We start from the raw sequence: 20,063 nt of genomic DNA on the forward strand, positions 1-20,063 counted from the left end.
AAACAAAACTAACAAAAACACCTTTTCCTATTGATGTCAAGGCCACAGGGAGATGAAACAATCACATCACAATGTGACTTTATGATACACACTATGACATTTTCATTATGCTGTTGCCTCTTTGTGACCCAATATTATTAGGTATTAGGCATATCAAATTCTTTTGCAACAGAATGTCGGCATTGCACATTGATGTAGTATATCTAGCTCTTTGAATATCTATTTGTCACTATGACTCTGTTTTGTTTCTCTTCCACTACATCCCCATTTCCACCTCCTCTCCCATCTCCCGCGTCTTCCTAGTTGCTAGCAAGAAAAGAGTTTCTGCTGTGTTGAGGATTTTGGAAGAGTGAGAAAAGTAATTCTAATTTACTTAGCATTCAACAATACCTCTTCTTGGGCTTGTCTTGACTAGATATTTTTGGTTTTTTACTTTGAATTAAATTGGCTGTTAACTTAAGGATGTCAACCTTTTTGTGAAAGCTACATAGGACTAGAGCTGTGTGAAATTTTTTGGTCAACACATTTTTAACGAAGAATGCAGTTGTGACTCTATTGTTAATGTTTTGTGAATTCATATTAAAGTCACCAATTGTTTCAATCAAGTTTTTTTAAATGAAATATTTCATTTCAACATTTTTAAATAAAATCATTTCGATTTTTCAATTCAGAATAACTTTTTTCTTTCAAAAAGTTCTTCAATTTTATTTAAAAAAATTGAGAACATTTTTAAAAATTTGAAAAAGAAACAAAACCTTTCTTTCAGTTTCAACAGAACAATTTTTCATGAGTTTTTAGTTCACTGTTAATTTTGAACAAATTTCATTGATCCAAAATATTTTTATTTTATTATTCAGTATGGCCAGCATATAAAAAAAGCTGTTATTCACACAGTTCTAGTCTAGACATTCCCCAGTCCTTTGTTCTAGGCTACTCACATATGTTTAGCCTATGCTTCTAGTGTCTAGAACTAGTCTTTACAAAGATATTAATTATCTCAAGTTAATTAACAATCAATTAGCTTAAGCTAAAGTCTAGTACAAACAAACCCAAAGAGCTCCTGTGAATGTCTCTGCATGTGGCTATAGAACCAACGCTTAGTACTGCTGCTTAAGAGTATTTTTATTAGTGATATAAATAAGCAAATGCCAGAAGCAAAGTAGATTTGATATTACTGATTCAAAACTATTATATGAGACTTCATAGCTTTTTTGACCAGAGAAGTTCACCACTGTTCAGAGTTTTGAAGGTTGTTTCTATTATAAGGAGAATTAGATGAGAGAGTCAGTCATTTCTATGATGTGATCCTGTTTATTTATAAAGAGCATATAAAGTCCTGTTTCCATAAGCGCACTATGCATTGAATAACAGGAAGCAGTTTCTTTGCTCAGAGTTTCAAGCCTCTTTCCAGTCAGTACTCTGTTCCAGCGGTTCCCAACTGCCAGTCCGCAGATCAGCATTGGGCTGTGAATGCTGGCTGCTGGGCCATGGCAGCTCTTGGGGTCATGGCTGGGGAACACCGTCCAGTTCCTTCCTTCCCACCACGGCTGTTGGGAGAGGTGTATCCTGCCCTGCTCTCAGCCAAGGATGGGGTCTCCTCCCAGCTGAGGAAGAGCAATATGCTGCCCTTGCCCAGCGCTGTTTGGCTGAGAGGCGGGGCAGAATACTCCTCTCCCAACAGCTGCACTGGAAGGGGAGGCGCTGGACGGTGTTCCCCAACCCAGCCCACAGAGCCACAGTGACATGGGCAGCGGCACTCAGTTGGGGGTGGGAGGCAGCGCAGAGCTAGGTGAGGGGGAGCAGGACAGGCCCTGAGGGACTCTGGGGTGGAGGAGTGGAACTAGCGGTTCTGAGGGGCGGGGATAGTAGTGGAGGGAGATCTCTGGGGTCAGGGCTGGCCCTGGGAAGCTCTGGGGACAGGGCTATTATTGAGGACTGGGGGCTGGCACTGAGGAAAGCCCTGGAGGAGTTGGGTGCAGTGGGGCTCTGAAAACACTAGGCTAGGACTGAGGGGGTTTAGTGGTGAGGGGCTCTAAGGGGTGGGTGGCTGACACTGAGGCATTTGGGGTGGGGGCCTAGCACGGGGGAGCTCAGAGGGTGGGAAGCTGGCACTGGGAGAGTTCAGTGCAGAGGATTCTGGGGTCAATGGCTGGCATTGGGGGGTAGTGGAGCAGTGGAAGGCTCTAGGGGTTAGGGCTGGCATTAAGAGGCTCTGGGGACCAGGGCCTTTGCCGGACCGGCAACAAATATGCAAATGAAATCATGCCAGTCTTCCAAAAGTTTGTGAATGGGTTTGCTGGTTCCCAGTATCAAAAAGGTTGGGAACCATTCCTCTATTCAAAAAGCCTTCTCTGGGCTCTCTCAGAGGGATGTCTATGCAGCAACTATTAAGTCTTCCATGGACAGGAAATTTGTATCCATATCTGTATCTGCAACAATTAGCCATAGATGTCCACACTGACGTCCATGGATGCAGATACCCATGGATATAAAGCAGATATCCGCAAATTTGCAGGGTTCTAAATACAAAATCTGTATCTACATCTGCAGATTTGCAGGCCTTTAGCAACTAGACACCTGTGGCTAGTCTGTGCCAGCTGACTCAGGCTCATGGGGCTTGAGCTGTGGGTCCTTTTCATTGCTGCTTAAATGTTTGGATTTGGGCTGGAGTCCAAAGTAAGGAACTCTCATCAATCCCTGCAGGGTCCTAGAGTTCTGGATCCAGCCCAAGCCCAGACATCTAAACATCAGTGAAACAGCCCTGCAGCCTATGAGCCTGAGTTGGCTGGCGCAGGCCAGCCACAGGTATCTAGTCGCTGTGTAGATATACTCACAGAGTCGAGCTGTAAGTGCTTCTCTTGCTATTTTCCTGGTTTTCTAGCTGCTTCTCTCTGCTTGTTTTCTGGCTGCTTCTCAGTACATCTGGTTGCTTCTGCTCATACAGCCCTCCATCAAATAGTGCTAGCCACCTGTACATTTAATCCCTGATTAGCTCCCCTGAGCGATGTACCTCAGCTTCTGACTGACCTTGCATGTGCCTGAGATGTGACCAGTGACTTCCATTGTTTCATCTTGCTCCAATGAGAATGAGGGCATCTATCAGACCCACCAATATCAATGAGGTTTTACCCAATTTCCCATCTAATAAGTGCTATTAAGAAGAATTGCATATTTATCTCAAGAAAATAATATTTTTGTGCAGTTAACATCAGATAAACACAATCAGACATCCTAAATAACAGCTTCCAATCTGCATTACAGAAGTTGCCAAAATGTATCTCATAGTCTGCAGGAGTTGGCTGATTACATGGTGATAGTTCTTTCTTTTCAATGACTAAATTGCATTAAAAGGAAGCTAAAAATACTTTTCTGATATTCCATGTCTTGCAAAATATTCGTTGATGTTTGAAAACTGAAACAAAATCTTTGTGCACAGGATGTAGTTACTGGTATACTGTTTTACATACAGTAGATGTTAATCTCAAGATGTTCTTAATAAACAAATGGTGTCTATTTAATATATAGTGAATGCCTTGAAATTGTGTACATCTAAGGCCACAAATATCTGAGAACTTTCTTATAAAGTGTTTCTGGATTAATTTTAACTATCCAACAAGCCAGCTATTCTCCTGGTGGATACTGATGTCCACTGCCATAAACACCTCCTATTTTACTAAGCCTTCAGAATGAAACATCTGGAACTCAGTTTTCTTTAACAGGCCCATGGGATGAAGACAGAAAGATAAGGAAACTCAGTGAGATTGGTTTTACCAACTTTCTAGGCAATCAATAGGTTGGGAAGGTTTGTAGAATGGACAAGGAGTGCTGCTTTAAAGTTTCATGGATCCTGAAGCTCTACAGGTAAGGGAAAGCCTGTGCCTATGAAAGCAGAACGTTTCCACAGTAAAGACAGAACAGACTCATCCATGCTACATTATTGGCTTACCTTTTAGGTATGGTCTTGTGCAGTCATCTGTTGTGTCAGGAGGTGCATGGTGGCAGCTCCAGAAGTAGATGCAGCAGAAGTTAATGCTCTTTGGATTTACATAAGGAAATACATAACTTCAGCAGCTGGTGAGGTTGTAGCTGGTCCTCTGCTCAACCCACTCTTGGTCTCACTTCTAAAATCCTGTGATGCTCAGACATTGCTGAGCTCTGGCAGAAGAGGTACTACTCCCTACCAAGAAGGAGGAAGTATGGAGCTCCTTCATCTCATTCTCCTCTCCCTTTGCCCACCCAGAAAGATCTACCAGATTTGATTCCCTTTTATTTGCAAAAGTAATCAAAGTATGATTCAGTGTTCAGATGTTTGTTATTCAAAATTTTAATCCCAGTATTGCCCACTTCCTGTTGCAGGTGAGGGACTGTCAGAAAGAGCTGTAGAAATAATACTTGCAGTTACTTTGTGTATACTCTCCATAATTCTTCTTGTGGTGGCTATCTATGCTTTCGCAAGGTAAGACTTCTTTATATATACAGTACTACGCATTCTTTTTAATCGGTATGCAATTATTTCTTTACATATAGAAGAAATGGATCGTATACATAGAACTATATATAACCAGTCTAGTATCTTGAATTATGTTGCAATTTAATATCATTTTTATCCTGTAGAAACTTACTGTCATTCATGATGAAAAGTGAACAGCTTGATTGAAAGACAGCAGGTCAAAATCTGATCTCAGCATCTGTTTACTGAGGAAATTCCAAAGTAGCTCCATTGAAGTCAAGAATTAGAATTACATGTGTATTTGAGAAATCAAAAATCTGACCCTAGGTGAGGTGAGCTATAGCATTCATAGATGCCTAATAGAAAAAGTAGGCAAACTGCTACATGAATGATGTTCATTTGCTCAGTAGCCACAGGTCCTATGTTGCCACTACTAATTCAGCAAGGCATTGTAGGAAAATAAAAAGTGTAAGACAAGAGTCTACACAGGATTTAAGAAATATAAAGTCTTACTTCTCTTTTCACAAGCTTTACTCTAGTATAATTCCCTTTGATTCAGCTGAATTACTTCTAGTTTACACTAGTAAAAATAAGAGGAAAATCAGATCCAAGTAGCAACAATTTCTGGGGGCAAACTTACTCTATTGTCATTATTTTGCCAGCAAAATACGGTTAAAATGTATGCTGATCAAAATGTTCAAAAAGATGTTTAAATGTTATTGGTTTTGCTTTGCTCATCACACAATGAAAACTGGAAGTATTTTTGTAGAGCTTCTCTACTCTGACTTCTATGAAAGGCTAAATCAGTCCTTCTATTCTGGTAATTCATGTGTAATTAATAAATCATTTTAATATTCTTTTTCATTCACTCTCAACTTTATGATCTTTGGTTTAGAATCCGACAAAAGCAAAAAGAAGGAGGCACCTACTCCCCACGGGATGCAGAAATAATTGACACTAAATTCAAGCTGGATCAGTTGATCACAGTGGCAGACCTGGAACTGAAGGATGAGAGATTTACTCGGTAAGCATACTCCTTAGGCAACACAGTAGTCCAAAGAATCTGTAGCTATGACCCCTTTCTGACCTTTTTGTTTGGAAGTCTTTGTGACGTTCCTATTTACACAGTTCAGTAAGATCCTCTTTCAAAGGGTGCTCTCCATAGCATGTAGAATATTACTTAATTTTCATATATTTTACAATAAGATAAAGATTTGGTGGCAAAAGGAACTTAATTTTTTAAACATTGGGAATTATGCAATATTTTGCTGGCTCAGTGTTTTCTGTGGATTGCAAATGTAAAAACATCCCAAAGGATCCACATTCTTTCAAACTCAGACTTTTTCAGCTGATTCTGTAACAGCTTAGTCATTGTTTAATTGACATTTAGTAAATGTTTGAGCATAAGGGAATCACTTTTGCAGCTGAGTATCTCACCTGTGTACCTAGCCCCTGGAGAAGCATGTGGTAGCCCTAGGCCACTCAGCTGGCCAGATTTGCTGGTGGGTTTTCATAGAGCTGAGGAGACTCTTGCCCTGTGATCTGTTTGGAAGGGAAGCTATATAGTGTTCCTTCTCATAATCAGAAATTGCCATGTTATTCCACAAATAATTATCATGGTAATTAACAGTGTATTATGACTGAATTAGCAAGTGTTGGATAGGTATTATTGGCATAGCTGTATTCTCCCTTCTTTGTCACATAGCCCATAGAGAATGTGCTGTGGTAGGCAATCTCCTTAAAGATGAGAAGCCTAAGATTACCTTGCCCTAGGAGTTAAGCATGGTAGGTAGCTTGAAGATAAAAGCCTGTGGCTATTGACCTGTTTGTTTTGAATGTTTTTATGGCTATATGTGTGGGGAAAAAATGGTTTATTGCATTATAAAACTATTCAAATGTGTGCATTCAAAAGTGGTCACTTGCAGTACATGGTCAAACATACAGGGGATTCTTTGGTGTTAATGAATTCAATGTATCTGTGGTGAGCATTGTTCCACAGTTTGTTTAGATAATATAGTCAAAACTCATTAGCAGTAATGGAAATGTTCACTTTCAACAGACAAACACAATCTTTTACATCTCTGTAGCTGCAATTCAGATAAATGTCCTTGATAGATTTTAAAAAATCATTAATTTGAGATGTTTCCTATAATGTACATTTTTGCAAATTACTAACAAAATAAGAACAATATATTTTTTGTTTGTGTACTAAGTTATTGATGGATTTTACTTCCAGATATTCCTCATTTTTCTTTAGACGCAAGGAGATATTTGTCATCCAGTAAGTTATTGCATTATTGAAGAGACCTGGTGTGATTTCCATACTGTTGTGTAACTTGTGTGCTACTATCCTTTATTGATCTTTGTCCAAAGTAAATATTTTTCTGAAGTGTGTTCTTGGTAATAGAAATGAAATTAGTATTCACAACCTATATTATGCTATGAGAATGCTAATGGCAAATTTGTCAATATGTCACCTTTGATTTCAGTGATTAATGTTAAGACACTATAATTCTTCAACTATTTTAAAACAAACTAGAGCAATTTTTAACAGAAATTATGTCAGGCTCACCTCAGCAGATAGTCAAAAAGTAGACAGCATAATTGCAATATATACCTCAAACTGGGCCTTATATTTTTCTTAAGAATTAGAATTTGTATATTCAAGAGAAATTCTTCTTTTTCTACTCAGCTGCCAGTTGTATTGTCCATGCTACCACAAAGCATCTCATTAAGATCTCAGAAAAAATTACAGGTCAAATCCCATGTTACATGTGAAAATTCCACTTTACCACTGCTCTATCTAATGTATGTCCAATATGGATTTATACAACATCAAACCCAGCAGGTTAGGCTACAAAATTGTAATATTTCACATTTATGTGTAGTTTAAGAGATTTTTGCACAGCAAGGACTTCAGTGAGCAGTAATTCAGCAGTTTTAGTTACCCTACCAATTACTTTATTTTGAGGCACTTTCACTTTCTGTCTCTAATATAATAAGAGCAATACAGAATGTAAAGGTGTCAGATTAGCAGGTTAAGTTCTTATACCACATGATGATGATTGTACTGTGACTATCACAAATGAATTGCACATTCAAAATGTGGTGCTACATCATATTTCTGCACTTCCTCAATGTCCTGAGTTGGTTGAATTTTGATATGCACATAGGTATGCACATACCCATCCACAGCCTTTCAACTGGTGAGGGAATACTTAGCAAATTACTGCCAGAATCTAGCTCATTTGTGCCATCTAAGTAGCATAAATGAACCAGTTTGTGGAAAGAATCTGTCCATATGTATCATTTCCTTCTTGTCCAATGTAATGTGAAGCACTGAAAACAATGTTCTATTGCTTGCCAGCTAAGTATTCCCTCACAATGGGGGAAATGCTAGTTGATATACAGCCAGCACAACCAGTTCCTGCACCAACCACCCATCCACATTCTTCCTTCCTCACATTTCTGTGTAAGGGTGCATTGTACAATACAGTGCTCTGCCAGTTGTCTACTGACTTACCATACATCATTTGATGTAAGCTGGGGCAGTGTTGGAAGTTGAGTGGCATAAGATGGCCCCCAGAATCAGAGAGGTATAACCCTAAAAGCCTTCCCACATACCCACAAAGTTTCCTGTGCCCAGTGGATCTTAGCATGGGAGACTGTTTGGCTCTGATAGTTAAGAACATGTGAAACAGGGTGGGAAGTGGTTTTCCTATGTTATGAAAAATTCCAAGATTTTAAAACTCTTCTGCACTGAGAATTGAGCCAATAAGTCAAAATCTTAAAAATGTTTGTGCATCAACAAATGAAAAAAAAATGGCTTGGGCTAATCAAAGTATTTCATTTCTCTTATATAGAGAGTTCATTGCTCTTGTGGATGGATTTGGTACAGGAGCAACATTTAGAGTTGATGTCCCTAAATTTCTCTGAATCAACCTCTCAAGAGGAGCCCAAGAAGCATTTAGGAAAAGTGTTCACTGGGAAAACATGGGGCTTTAAATTTTCAATTCTTAAAACTAAAAGAACAATTTAAAAATTTGGTAAATTCTCTATATATATGGACAACAAATAGGTATAATGAAAAGCTACATATTCTTCGGTGTGGCATTTGCAGCAAGCTAATGTGTAAGGATCACATTGAAAATATTGTAGATAATTGTAAAAGTAAATTCAATAAACTTAAAAGTATTTCCTGAATCACCTACAGCACTGTTACAGAAACAATGGTAATGCCTTATAGAACGTTAATAACACTAGTCAGTGTTCCCTCTAAGCTGCATGGCAGCACAGCCCTGCAGCTGCTTAATGACTCCTGCCCAGCTAGGGACCCAGGACACACGTAGGCTGCATCTAGACTGGCATGATTTTCCGGAAATGCTTTTAACGGAAAAGTTTTCCATTAAAAGCATTTTCGGAACAGAGCGTCTAGATTGGCACGGACGATTTTCCGCAAAAGCACTTTTTGCGGAAAAGCGTCCGTGCCAATCTAGACGCGCTTTACTGCAAAAAAGTCCCGATCACCATTTTCGCGATCGGGGCTTTTTTGCGGAAAACAAATCTGAGCTGTCTACACTGGCCCTTTTGCGCAAAAGCTTTGCCTGAACGGGAGCAGCATAGTATTTCCGCAAGAAGCACTGATTTCTTTCAGTAGGAAGTCAGTGTTTTTGCGGAAATTCAAGCGGCCAGTGTAGACAGCAGGCAAGTTTTTCCGGAAAAGCGGCAGATTTTCCAGAAAAACTGGCCAGTCTAGACACAGCTGTATAGAGCTGCCCAGTGGGTAGAGGAGCACTTCTCCCTCAGAGACAGCAGCAGCTCCCTCCTGAGGACAGAGCAACAAGTCTCTCTCAGCCAGTACTGAGTCCTAAATCCCTGGGTGTGTGGGGCTCATTGAACAGCTAGAAGGCTGTGCTGCCACAGCTTAGAGGGAACACTGATCGTGAGTGCTGATGCCAAATGTTTACTTGGACATCAAAAAAAAAAAACCTAAGGATGCTATTGTTGAAGCAAAAGCCTTACACACTATACCCAGCAAAGCCCAGGCATTATGCATTGCATGTGGTGAATCTTTTACAACCTCTTTCTGTGTAATGTGGAGAGCTGCTGGTAACATGCCTGTAGTGTTAAGAACTATATTATTGGACTTAACCTCTGGGTAAAAGTCAACAGGGAAAATTCAAACACTAAACAATTATATTAAGAAAACATAGCAGGGAGGATCTCGAATACCTATATTAATAAAGGAATTAAGGCAAAAGAAATTTAATTTATACTTATAAGAAATTAGCATATATATATAGCCATGAGATCACACATAACAGGTGGAAAATTGTGTCTTCCAACATAACATAAATGTAGAATTGTATAATTAAATAAAAGGGGAAAAGGAGAGGGAAATGTGTTAAATACAGCAAATCCATATATATGTGATAAATGGGTGAAACTTTGCTAAATATTTATGGATGAGTCTAACGATAAGAAAACTAGGAGAGTGGGGACAACATTGTATGTCCCAACACATGGAATAAAGAAATCTACTACATTATCAATGTTTGTAGTGTTTGATGGCCAAATTAGCAGTTACTGAGGAACACAACAGGGTTGAATTGTTGATCTGGCCCTATTTGCATCAAAACTACCCCCACATCATGCTCGGACATGTCTGTGGTGACAAAGAAAGATTTATCATAGACCTGGGGCCCTTAGGACAGGGTCAGACATAAGAGGAGCCTTAAGCTGTGAAAAGCTTCCTGACACTTCTCAGTCCACTTACCGGCATTTGGTTGCTTTTTTCTGGTCAAGTCTATTAGTGGTGAGGTGATCTGACCGTAGTGCTGTACAAATCATCTTACTATCCTGCCAAGCCTAAGAAGGATTGGACCTGTTTCTTTGACTTAGGTACAGGCCAGTTTTGGATAGCTTCTACTTTAGCCTATAAAGGGTTGACAGTCCCTTGATGCACCTGATTTCCCAGGTAAGTTACCCCATTTAGACCAATTTCACACTTCCTAGACTTAACAGTTAGCCCGGACTCCCTTATGTGCTGCAAGACAACTTGGGGGTATTCTAGGTGTTCTGCCCATGAATTAGAGAATACAGCCACATTGTCCAAATAGGCTACTGCAATTTCACCAAACCTGCTAGCAGAATATCTACAAGTCTTTGGAAGGTTGTAGGTGCATTGTGTAGCTCAAAAGGAAGAACATTAAATTCATACAGCCCCACACATGTAATGAAGGCTGACCTTTCTTTGGCTGACTCAACCAGAGCTACTTGCCAGTATCACTTGGTTAAATCTAGGGTGGAGATGAATTGGGTGCATCCCAGTTTCTCCAACAGCTCATCTGTGCAGGGCATTGTATAGTTGTCTGGGTAAATTATAGCATTTAACTTACAATAGTCCACTCAAAAATAGATTTTTCCATCTGGGTTGGGGACTAAGACCATTGGAAAGGCCCATGGAAAGTTTTGTTGAGAAAGGGCTAAAGAGTCCTGATGGTGTTTTGTAGGTTGCCTACAAAATCCACAATGTTAGTTCCTGGAGAAGAGGTAGCTCCTCTGATTGAGCTTCATTAATTACAATGGCCATAAACAAGTTCACAGGGAGAGAATCCCAAACTGGGATGGGGTACATCTCTGTAGGCAAACAGTAACTGCTGCAACACCAGGTCCCAATCACTGGAGTGTTTGTTTATTAATTTGCGTATCATAGCTCCCAAAGTTCCATTAAATCTCTCCACTAGGCCATCTGTCTAGTGGTAGTAAGGGGTGGCAACCGAGTGGTTCATCGCACTGAGCTTCTCAAAGAAGTTCCATGGTCCCTGCCGGGAAGTTAGTCTATGGAACTGTAAGGATCTTGGAGGGCCAACCTACCCTGGCAAAAATATTTATTAGTGCCTGGCACAAGCTCTTGGCAGTGGTGTTTCCGAGAGCTACTGCTTCAGGCCATCAGGTGACAAAATCCATGAAAGTCAGGCTATAGCGTTTTCCTTGGGGTGTCTTTTTAGGGAAAGGACCCAGAATATACACAGCCACATGCTAGAATGGAACCTCTATTATGTAGAATGGCTGGAGAGATGCCTTGACCCAATCTTGGGGCTTTCCCACCTGCTGGCACACCTCACAAGACCAGACAAAACTAGACAAATGCTTGCCCATCCCCTCCCAGTGCAATGACTTTCCCAATCTTCTTTGGTTCTGTATAACACAGCATGGCCAGTAGGGTAATCCTGGGCTAAGCTCAAGAACTGCTCCTGGTACTTAGTTGGAACTACCAAATGTCCTTGAGGATGCCAGTCCTCCTTGTGCCCACCAGATAGAGTCTCTGGCTGTGTCTACACTGGCACCCTTTTCCATAAAAGGGATGCTAATGAGACACTTCGGAATTGCAAATATCCCCCGCGGCATTTGCATGAACATGGCTGCCGCTTTTTTCCGGCTCGGGGTTTTGCCGGAGAAAAGCGCCAGTCTAGATGGGATCTTGCGGAAAATAAGCCCTGTTCCGGAAGATCCCTTATTCCTACTTGAAAGCCCTTTGAAAGCCTTATTCCTACTTGAAAGCCCTTTTCCGGAAGATCCCTTATTCCTACTTTCAAGTAGGAATAAGGGATCTTCCGGAAAAGGGCTTATTTTCTGCAAGATCCTGTCTAGACTGGCGCTTTTCTCTGGCAAAACCCCGAGCCGGAAAAAAAGCGGCAGCCATGTTCATGTAAATGCCACAGGGGATATTTAAATCCCCTGCAGAATTTGCAATTCCGAAGTGTCTCATTAGCATCCCTTTTACGGAAAAGGGTGCCAGTGTGTAGACAGCCTCTTTGTATAAAAGTCTTCTCTCTACCATAAACCTGAACCTGTTAGAAGACCTGAGAGGTGGTGGCTTGCTCTAGGCTTCCATCCAAGGTTCCTTGAGGCTTTCATCTGCTTCCTGCTCTGCCTGGAACTGCTCCCTTGATACTAGAGACATCAGCTCCCCACTGGGGTTGCTCATTCTGGAAGAGATGCAGGGGATGTCAGTGTATCTGCTGGTTGTGAACTGCTCTCTGTTGGTGCACTAGGTTGCTTGGCAGGCTCTGGCAGTGCGTCTTGTGCAGGTACAGTTACTGCTGTATGCTCAGTGTCCAAATTACTGACCAGCCCTTGTGCGTAGCAAGCAACTTGGCTATAGGCAGGTAAAAAGAGTCGGCCTTGAAAGCTTGAACCGTGACTTGGGCATCTGGGTCAATGAGTTCAGGGTCTACTAGGGACTGGTGGATTGCAGACACCTGTGATCCCATGTCTCTCCATGCAGTAACCTTCTCACCCATACTCACAGTTTCCCTTTGCTCTGGGGGTATCTGGGAGGCATCTGGACCTGAGGACTCTTAGTGTGACCCCAGTGTAATGAACTGCACTCTGTTCATGCTCTTTGGGCAGTTGGCCTTCACATGCCCTAGCTCATTACATTTAAAATGTCACCCCACTGGCTGGTCACTGGAGCAAGGTGAACTCCTAGAGAATGGGGTGGTGGGATGAGAGGGTTTCTGTGGCCTCCCTTGGGGTGCAGAGAGTTGCTCCCTGCGAGGTAGGCCCTTGGATTGCCTCAGCAGTAGGGCTGCTGAAGTCTCATTTTGCTAGTTGCTTCACATAGCTCTGCTCTGGGCATAGGGGTGGGAAGCTTCACATGCTGCCCTTGCCCTTAGCAGCATTTCTCAGCTCCTAGTGGCCAGAAACTGGCCTGGGGCACTGCAAGATTTTGCTGAGAGGTGGGGGCAGCATGCAAAGCCTTCCTCCTCACTCCTCAGCCTTCCAGGGAAGAGACCAGCCAGCTGTTTAAAGCATGAGCTGCTTTCTGCCTAAGGGTCTGGAGATGACCACCTCCTTCCCACCCATTCTAGTGCAACTGTCAGTGATAGAGTTTAGTGAACCAAAGAACAAGATTGTCAAGCCACTGTGCAGTTGAAGGGAATGGGCCTGGTATCTTTTCCCCATCTCCTTTGATCACTCATGAAGGTTAAGCCCTATGTAAGTCTTAATTAAATTGTAAAAAAAATTAGTCTTCCGTTATTCCTAGCAAGTGTCAGTGGTGCTTATGAGTTAAGCTTTAGTCTACATATTCATTTCTGTGGTTTTCCATTTGGACAAAGTTTTAATTCCCTATAGATTTCACCTGATTGACCCAGAGAGAAAGCTGAGTCTGTGTGACTATATGGTCATCAGTTACCATTGCCAACACAAATAAATGGCATCTTTCTAGGTTTATCAGAAGTAATCTGAGTGGGATTCAGATTTTTGATAGACTTCAAAAAATCCCATCAGTGAAATAATACACTGTTTAAAAAGAAAATCAGATTTAAAGCAACAAAGTGTTCTTTAGTTTAGAGAATGCTTTGCTTTCCCCCTTTAAATGCAGAGTAAATGGAAATACTAAATTCTCCTGTTGAAACAGGGGAAATTGTCACTTAAAGTCTGAGTTAAGAATTCTACTTTTCATGGTCTGATGATATTTGCTCCATGTTGTTTCATACAGAAGACTGGAAAGACTGGAAATGAAAAGGTTTCACTTTAGAAATATTGAGAAAAATAAGCTGCATTTTTAAACTTCTGAAAGATTGCAACCAAGCATAGTTGTACTATGCAAAACTCCTTTGAACTATTTTGGATGAGAACACTCATCACGGCACAGTTCACTCATTGTAAAACTCCTTATTCAACAAGGTTTCAAAAGCCTCCATTTGGGCATCTCAATTAACAAATGTATACTAAATGGCCTGATTATCATAGGTGCTGAGCCTCTTTGCAGACCCGCAGTTGTTACATAGGGAGTTGTGAAAGTTCAATACCTCTGAAAGTCAGACCCTTCATGTAGGATTCTACTTTTTGAGCTGAGTATTGAAATTTAGGCACCAAACTGGCCCAAATTCTTTAAAAAATTATGCTTGTGAAAGGTGCCCGATGACCAGCACTGAACACAGAAATTTTCTTATTAGTAGCACAACATGACTCATAGACTCATAGACTCATAGACTTTAAGGTCAGAAGGGACCATTATGATCATCTAGTCTGACCCCCTGCACAGTGCAGGCCACAGAATCTCGCCCACCCCTCTTAGAATAATCCTCTCACCTATGTCTCAGATATTGAAGCCTTCCAATACTTTGAAGGCCCCAACATGCAGAGAGTCCTTCAGCTGTGATCTGTGCCCAATGCTACAGAGGAAGGCGAAAAACCTCCAGGGCCTCTGCCAATCTACCCTGGAGGAAAATTCCTTCCTGACCCCAAATATGGCGATCAGCTAAACCCTGAGCATGTGGGCAAGACTCACCAGCCAGACACCCAGAAAGTTCCCTATAGCAACTCCTATCATCCCTCCATTGACCTTTTTCCAACTGGAAATGAATGGTCAATTAGTTACCAAGATCATGTTATTTCATCCAACCATCCCCTTATCATAGAATCAGAACTGGAAGAGACCTCAGAAGGTCGTCAAGTCCAGCCCTCCGCTCTAGGCAGGACCAATCCCATCTAAATCAACCCGGCCAGGGCTTTGTCAAGCCGAGACTTAAACACCTCTAGGGATGGAGACTCCACTACTTCCCTAGGTAACCCATTCCAATGCTTCACTACCCTCCTAGTAAAATAGTTTTTCCTAATATCCAATCTGGACCTCTCCCACCACAACTTGAGACCATTGCTCCTTGTTCTGCCATCTGTCACTACTGAGAACAGCCTCTCTCCATCCTCTTTGGAACCTCCCTTCAGGAAGTTGAAGGCTGCTATCAAGTCCCCCCTCACTCTTCGCTTCTGCAGACTAAACAGACCCAGTCCCTCAGCCTCTCCTCGTAGGTCATATGCTCCAGACCCCTAATCATTTTGGTTGCCCTCCGCTGGACCCTCTCCAAAATGATTAGAAGGAAGCAGATGTAGGGGTGAAAGTTCAGTTTTGTCTCTATGCCTCTTCAGTGCTTGACTTCCCTTGTTGTACTGACAATGAGAATGCAAAGAATATTGGTGATGGTCCTGTGTCAGCATTCTTGGCTGTAAGGTTCACTGTATCTTGACCACAAAGGCGCTAAATGTGATATACTGAATGCTTATGTGATGTGTACATTTAATGTCATTTCCAAAATGATAGAACTACCAGTGCGGTAAGTCACTAATCACAAGCAGGTTCAGGGGGACTAAAAACAGCAGGATCTCCAAAATTATTAGGATGTTGACTGGGATGTGGCTTTTATTCCATTGCTCTGTGCAGAAGATAGAAGAATTCAAATAAAAAGGAAGGTCAAGCAAAACAATTTTTTGCAGAATCTGCTAAGAATTTTGTCCAGTAAAGTTATAGAGAGGAGTGCCTGATATTCAAAGATTAGCACATCTCTACCCAATACATATATATTTAAGAGAAGACTTTATTTGAGAAATCTTTAGCTCTATGAAGCTACCATGGTTTATATACCAAGTAAATGCAGGCTTAGTCTTACAAGTAAGATCAGTATGCAATACATACTAATGAAACTTGTAAAGAGACTCCACAGGGAACTTCTGTGTTCTTGCAGAAGGTGTCAGTGCTTTATCATTCTTCACTCTCTTTTTCTGTCCACTCTGGATTGGCATCTCTCCCTTAACTGTCCAGATTGGGCACTTTGGGTATAATCCTGCTCCTACCCTGAAGTCAGTTCCAAAGTTCCCATTTACTCCATTGGGATAGAATCAAGTTCTTTGTAAGCCCTTATTTTGGATAAAGATTTCCTATAATTTGGTTGCACAAGCCAGTTTACATTGTTTTGAGACAATGACCCTATCAACACAATATATGTTGCCAGTGCATATGTAGTGTAGCCTGTAACACTTCCATAGTGTTATGCAGATAATTTAATAGTATATGGCTCTGTAGTTGTTTTAATATCATTTTGGTTTCCACTTTTTTTTTCTAAAATATATTTATTACAAATTTTAGAAGTGACTTTTCTAAAAAATGTTTAGATATAGATTCTTAAAAATTCCTAATAAGATTATTAAAGGAAAGCCAGATGGTTGTTTACACTACTTAAAATATCCACTATGTTAAATGCATTTTAATAGGTTTACTCTCCAAGTAAATGTGATTTAGACAGAAAAATGTAAAAGGTAAATTTTGGAAGGACCAACATTTTTCATTTTGAATTTCTTTGCTAGAGATTGAAAAGCAAGATTTGCAAGTGGGGTACCTTGAAATTTGGGTCAAAATTGATGGTGCTTGATGCCCCAACATGAAATGTTCTTGTGGGACTGGCCTTTGGAGCCTAAATATGTAACCTGTTTTTCAAATTTGTTGAGCTCTCAGAAACTCCCCCTGAATTTAGGCCATGCACAAAAGGACTTAACTATGGATTTAGGAACGTACTAATTTTTTTTTTTAAACTTGGCTTTAGCCATTTAGCTTCTATACAGTCATAAAATTCAGAGTTGAAAGATATGATGCATGTTGGAGCTACAAGGGGCTTTGTGCAATGAACTGCCACCTTGAACAGACCCCGCGCTGCTATATGGCATGGGGGGCAGGTTTCCTTTATCACACAAATCCTCATTTGCGCTACTTGGGTTTAACAGTGAATCACTGAACTTGCCCCTAAAAGAATGACATTAACACATTTCAATTTTATGTGAAATGTAAACATTTACATTTATCCTTAATGTAAAACCATGTAATGAGCAATGTAAGCAAAGCAGCATACCTGATGTGTGAATTTCTTAGGGCAGAGAGCATTTTTAGCAAAGAATAATTGTTAAAATGATCCAAAGAGAATAACAGGCTGAAACTGCATCAGCTATATTTATAAATACATGAAGTAAGAGCTCAGTAAGACAGTTTTCCAAGATATCTACAATAAAATATTATCCAAATCCAGAGAGGAAATCAGTTTAGCTCTGATTCTTTAGCTATTTAAATTTTACTTCTAAAGGCTTATCAGAATGCGCTATATTCTCTGACTCATGATTTACTGCATTTAACACAATCTCTGTTGCAGGTTACTTAGTTATAGAAAATCCATCAAGTAAGTTGACTAAAGATTTTTATATTATGGCTATCAATTCACTAGTTCGATAAGTGTGAATGTGTGGTTTCTTCTTCTGTGTTTATTACAAAAAACTCCAAGCCACGTATAAATCATAAAAGCATGACTAATTGCATGGTAATTGGAGAAATGCTTTCTCTCTCTCTGGGGTGAAGCCTGCATGTCTGTGTTTTAGCTTGGGAAGTAATACAGGGATATTTAAACTCCTTGGGGTTTAAAAACCATGTCATTATGAGAATGAGGTCACTGCAATATTTTATAGGTCTAAAACCTTGCAATGTATAAAATGTTGTCTGTGCAGCAAAGAAATATTATATACTTTAGAATTACAAAGATAACTTTACAAACTTCATTAAAATCAAAACTCTGCATCAGAATGGTAAATCTATTAAAAATAATCCAACTCAACAGGAAGTCAAAGCTAACAACTAGATCAGGAGGAGTAATAGAGCAAGAAGACACTCTTATTTTGAAATATTCTAAACAAATCAAATAACTACACTATCAGTGATTTATGTTATTTTATCTCTGTAAATATCAATTATTTTAAACTGAATAACAATTTCTTTTGGTAAGCCAGTGGTTAAATGAAAAACAAATCAACTAAAACCCAACTTGCATATGTGTCTAACTCCTCTGTCATTACTTCTAGGCCAATAAGCAAGAAATCCTTCCTACAACATGTCGAAGAACTTTGCACAGACAACAACCTGAAGTTTCAAGAAGAATTTTTGGTATGTTACTAGCAGTTGTCACAACATTGCAAGACCTCCAATCGTGTCATGTGTCACATTTCATGTCCATTTTAAGCATGCCAGGCCATGAAGGACTGTGGCCTTGATAATCAATACCCAATTACTAGGATGATTGTTTAGAAAGTAATATTACACTGATTTAGGTTGTGCAGTCTTCACTGCAACGTGATCAGAATTATTCAACTAGTGTGTCAGCAAAAGATGGTCTTCTTTAACCCTTCCTGCTATGACACTATCCTTAGTAATCAGCTAGATTGTGACATTAAAGTGATATTTCTAAAAATGTATTTTGAGAATATTTTCTTCATAATTTTTTTGCTTTACATATCATGCTATTGTTCAATTTTGAAAAAAAATCTCAGCTTTATGCTTAGATCAAAATATAATATGTATCGAATTGTAACTGATTGTATAGGTTGTTATCATACAGGTTTCATTCAAGAACTATCTAATTGCTCTAAACAACATAATTTTCTTCAGGAATAAAAGCCTAATATATATAACTGACATTTTCTGAAAGGTCAGAGCCTAATCATATTCCCATAAAAGTCAGTAGGAATTTTCTCTTTGGCTTCAATGGGAGTAGAACTAGGTCCATACATTTTCATTTCTTTACAAATAATAAGCCAAATTCTACTTGTCTTGCTCTTATGAAGAGAGCAAGTGAGACTGAAACTGCTCTTGTAGCTACAGACAGCAGCATTTGAGCCAATAACTCCGCAAGTTGTCTGACTCCAGTTCAAAAATGATTAATTTTCAAAGTACACATGACATGTAAACCTACGATTTCAACACTATATTTAAATCTCAACTAAACTTTTCACTGTTTTCTTAAGTAACTTTTCTTAAGTAACTTTACTTTTATGGAGCTATCTAATTTAAATTATTTGTATACTTTATCTGTTCTTTTCGATATTTCAGAATCTTTATCATCATCATGTTTAACACATGCCGTAATTTGTCAATCTCCAATGACTTTGCCATTTTGGATTTATAGATTTGTCATGAATTGCTTTCTATTTGGATTTATAAAGATGAAGAATAAAACAATTGACTTTTATACCACTAGATTATAATATTTCAGTCTCTCTGGAAAAAACAACAATAGTGTGAAAAGATTAATGGCATTTCCTACAGCTTTTTGGCTATGCTCCTTAAGGCTTATTGGATTAAATTTAATAATAATAAAAAGGACCATAACATTCTTCTGAGGAGTAATGCAGAGGAAGCATTTCTTTTCAGAAGTAGAAGTGTTATTTCACTAGAACAGGAGCAATTATAATTATATTATGCATGAAAAGTTTTCCTAGCAATAGCATTTTCACATTTTAATGTTCATCACTGCAAAATTTCTAATGTTACTTTTTAGGCATTATAGTTCCACAACAATTATAGGGTTAAAGGTTACAGCATTGAAATGACTTACAATCTAACATAGACTATTATGTTCTATCCAGTAGTAGCAGTAGAAAGAGCATGTTTTAAAACTTTAAACAAATGCAGGTAGCAAATTTAATTTAACTCAACCAAATTAATTGGTTGATTTAACCAATTATTGAACGAACTCTTAATTAACCAAAGGTTATGTCTGCACTACATTGTAAATCCAGGTTAGTGGGACCCAGGCTTATGTGTAGATATTGTACAATGCAGATCTCCTGACTCAATACACCAGAAAATGTCAGGGATTGAACTTGAGTCCCAGCAGGACTTGGGCTCTGGCCCCCTTCCATAAGAGGTCGTAGGACCCAGGTCCTCAGTACTTGTTCATTCAAATCAGACTGATTTATCTGTGAACAGAAGTGAAGCTTGAGCTCAAATCTG

At 39.7% G+C, this 20,063-nt stretch overlaps 1 protein-coding gene and 1 long non-coding RNA gene across 12 annotated transcripts in view; one reads left to right on the forward strand and one right to left on the reverse strand.

The window, feature by feature from the left end:
- PTPRQ (protein tyrosine phosphatase receptor type Q) overlaps positions 1–20,063 on the forward strand; it is a 207,932-nt gene that overhangs the window by 162,621 nt on the left and 25,248 nt on the right. For 6 of the 11 annotated variants that reach the window (XM_075932438.2, XM_075932455.2, XM_089780110.1 and 3 more), the window contains 5 exons: positions 4,357–4,456; positions 5,346–5,474; positions 6,687–6,731; positions 17,437–17,463; positions 18,137–18,218. In XM_075932438.2, coding sequence (XP_075788553.2) covers positions 4,357–4,456; positions 5,346–5,474; positions 6,687–6,731; positions 17,437–17,463; positions 18,137–18,218 — 383 coding nt within the window. Of the gene's footprint in view, positions 1–3,719; positions 4,457–5,345; positions 5,475–6,686; positions 6,732–17,436; positions 17,464–18,136; positions 18,219–20,063 lie in introns of those variants that run through there. The other 5 variants (XM_075932410.2, XM_014571197.4, XR_012904907.2 and 2 more) reach the window with 5 other exon arrangements.
- LOC142829952 (uncharacterized) overlaps positions 1–20,063 on the reverse strand; it is an 84,469-nt gene that overhangs the window by 18,733 nt on the left and 45,673 nt on the right. The window lies entirely within an intron of this gene.

This window comes from Pelodiscus sinensis, chromosome 1 (genome assembly GCF_052426305.1).
Source record: "Pelodiscus sinensis isolate ZL-2025 chromosome 1, ASM5242630v1, whole genome shotgun sequence".
In the NCBI taxonomy this organism is placed as follows: Eukaryota; Metazoa; Chordata; order Testudines; family Trionychidae; genus Pelodiscus; species Pelodiscus sinensis.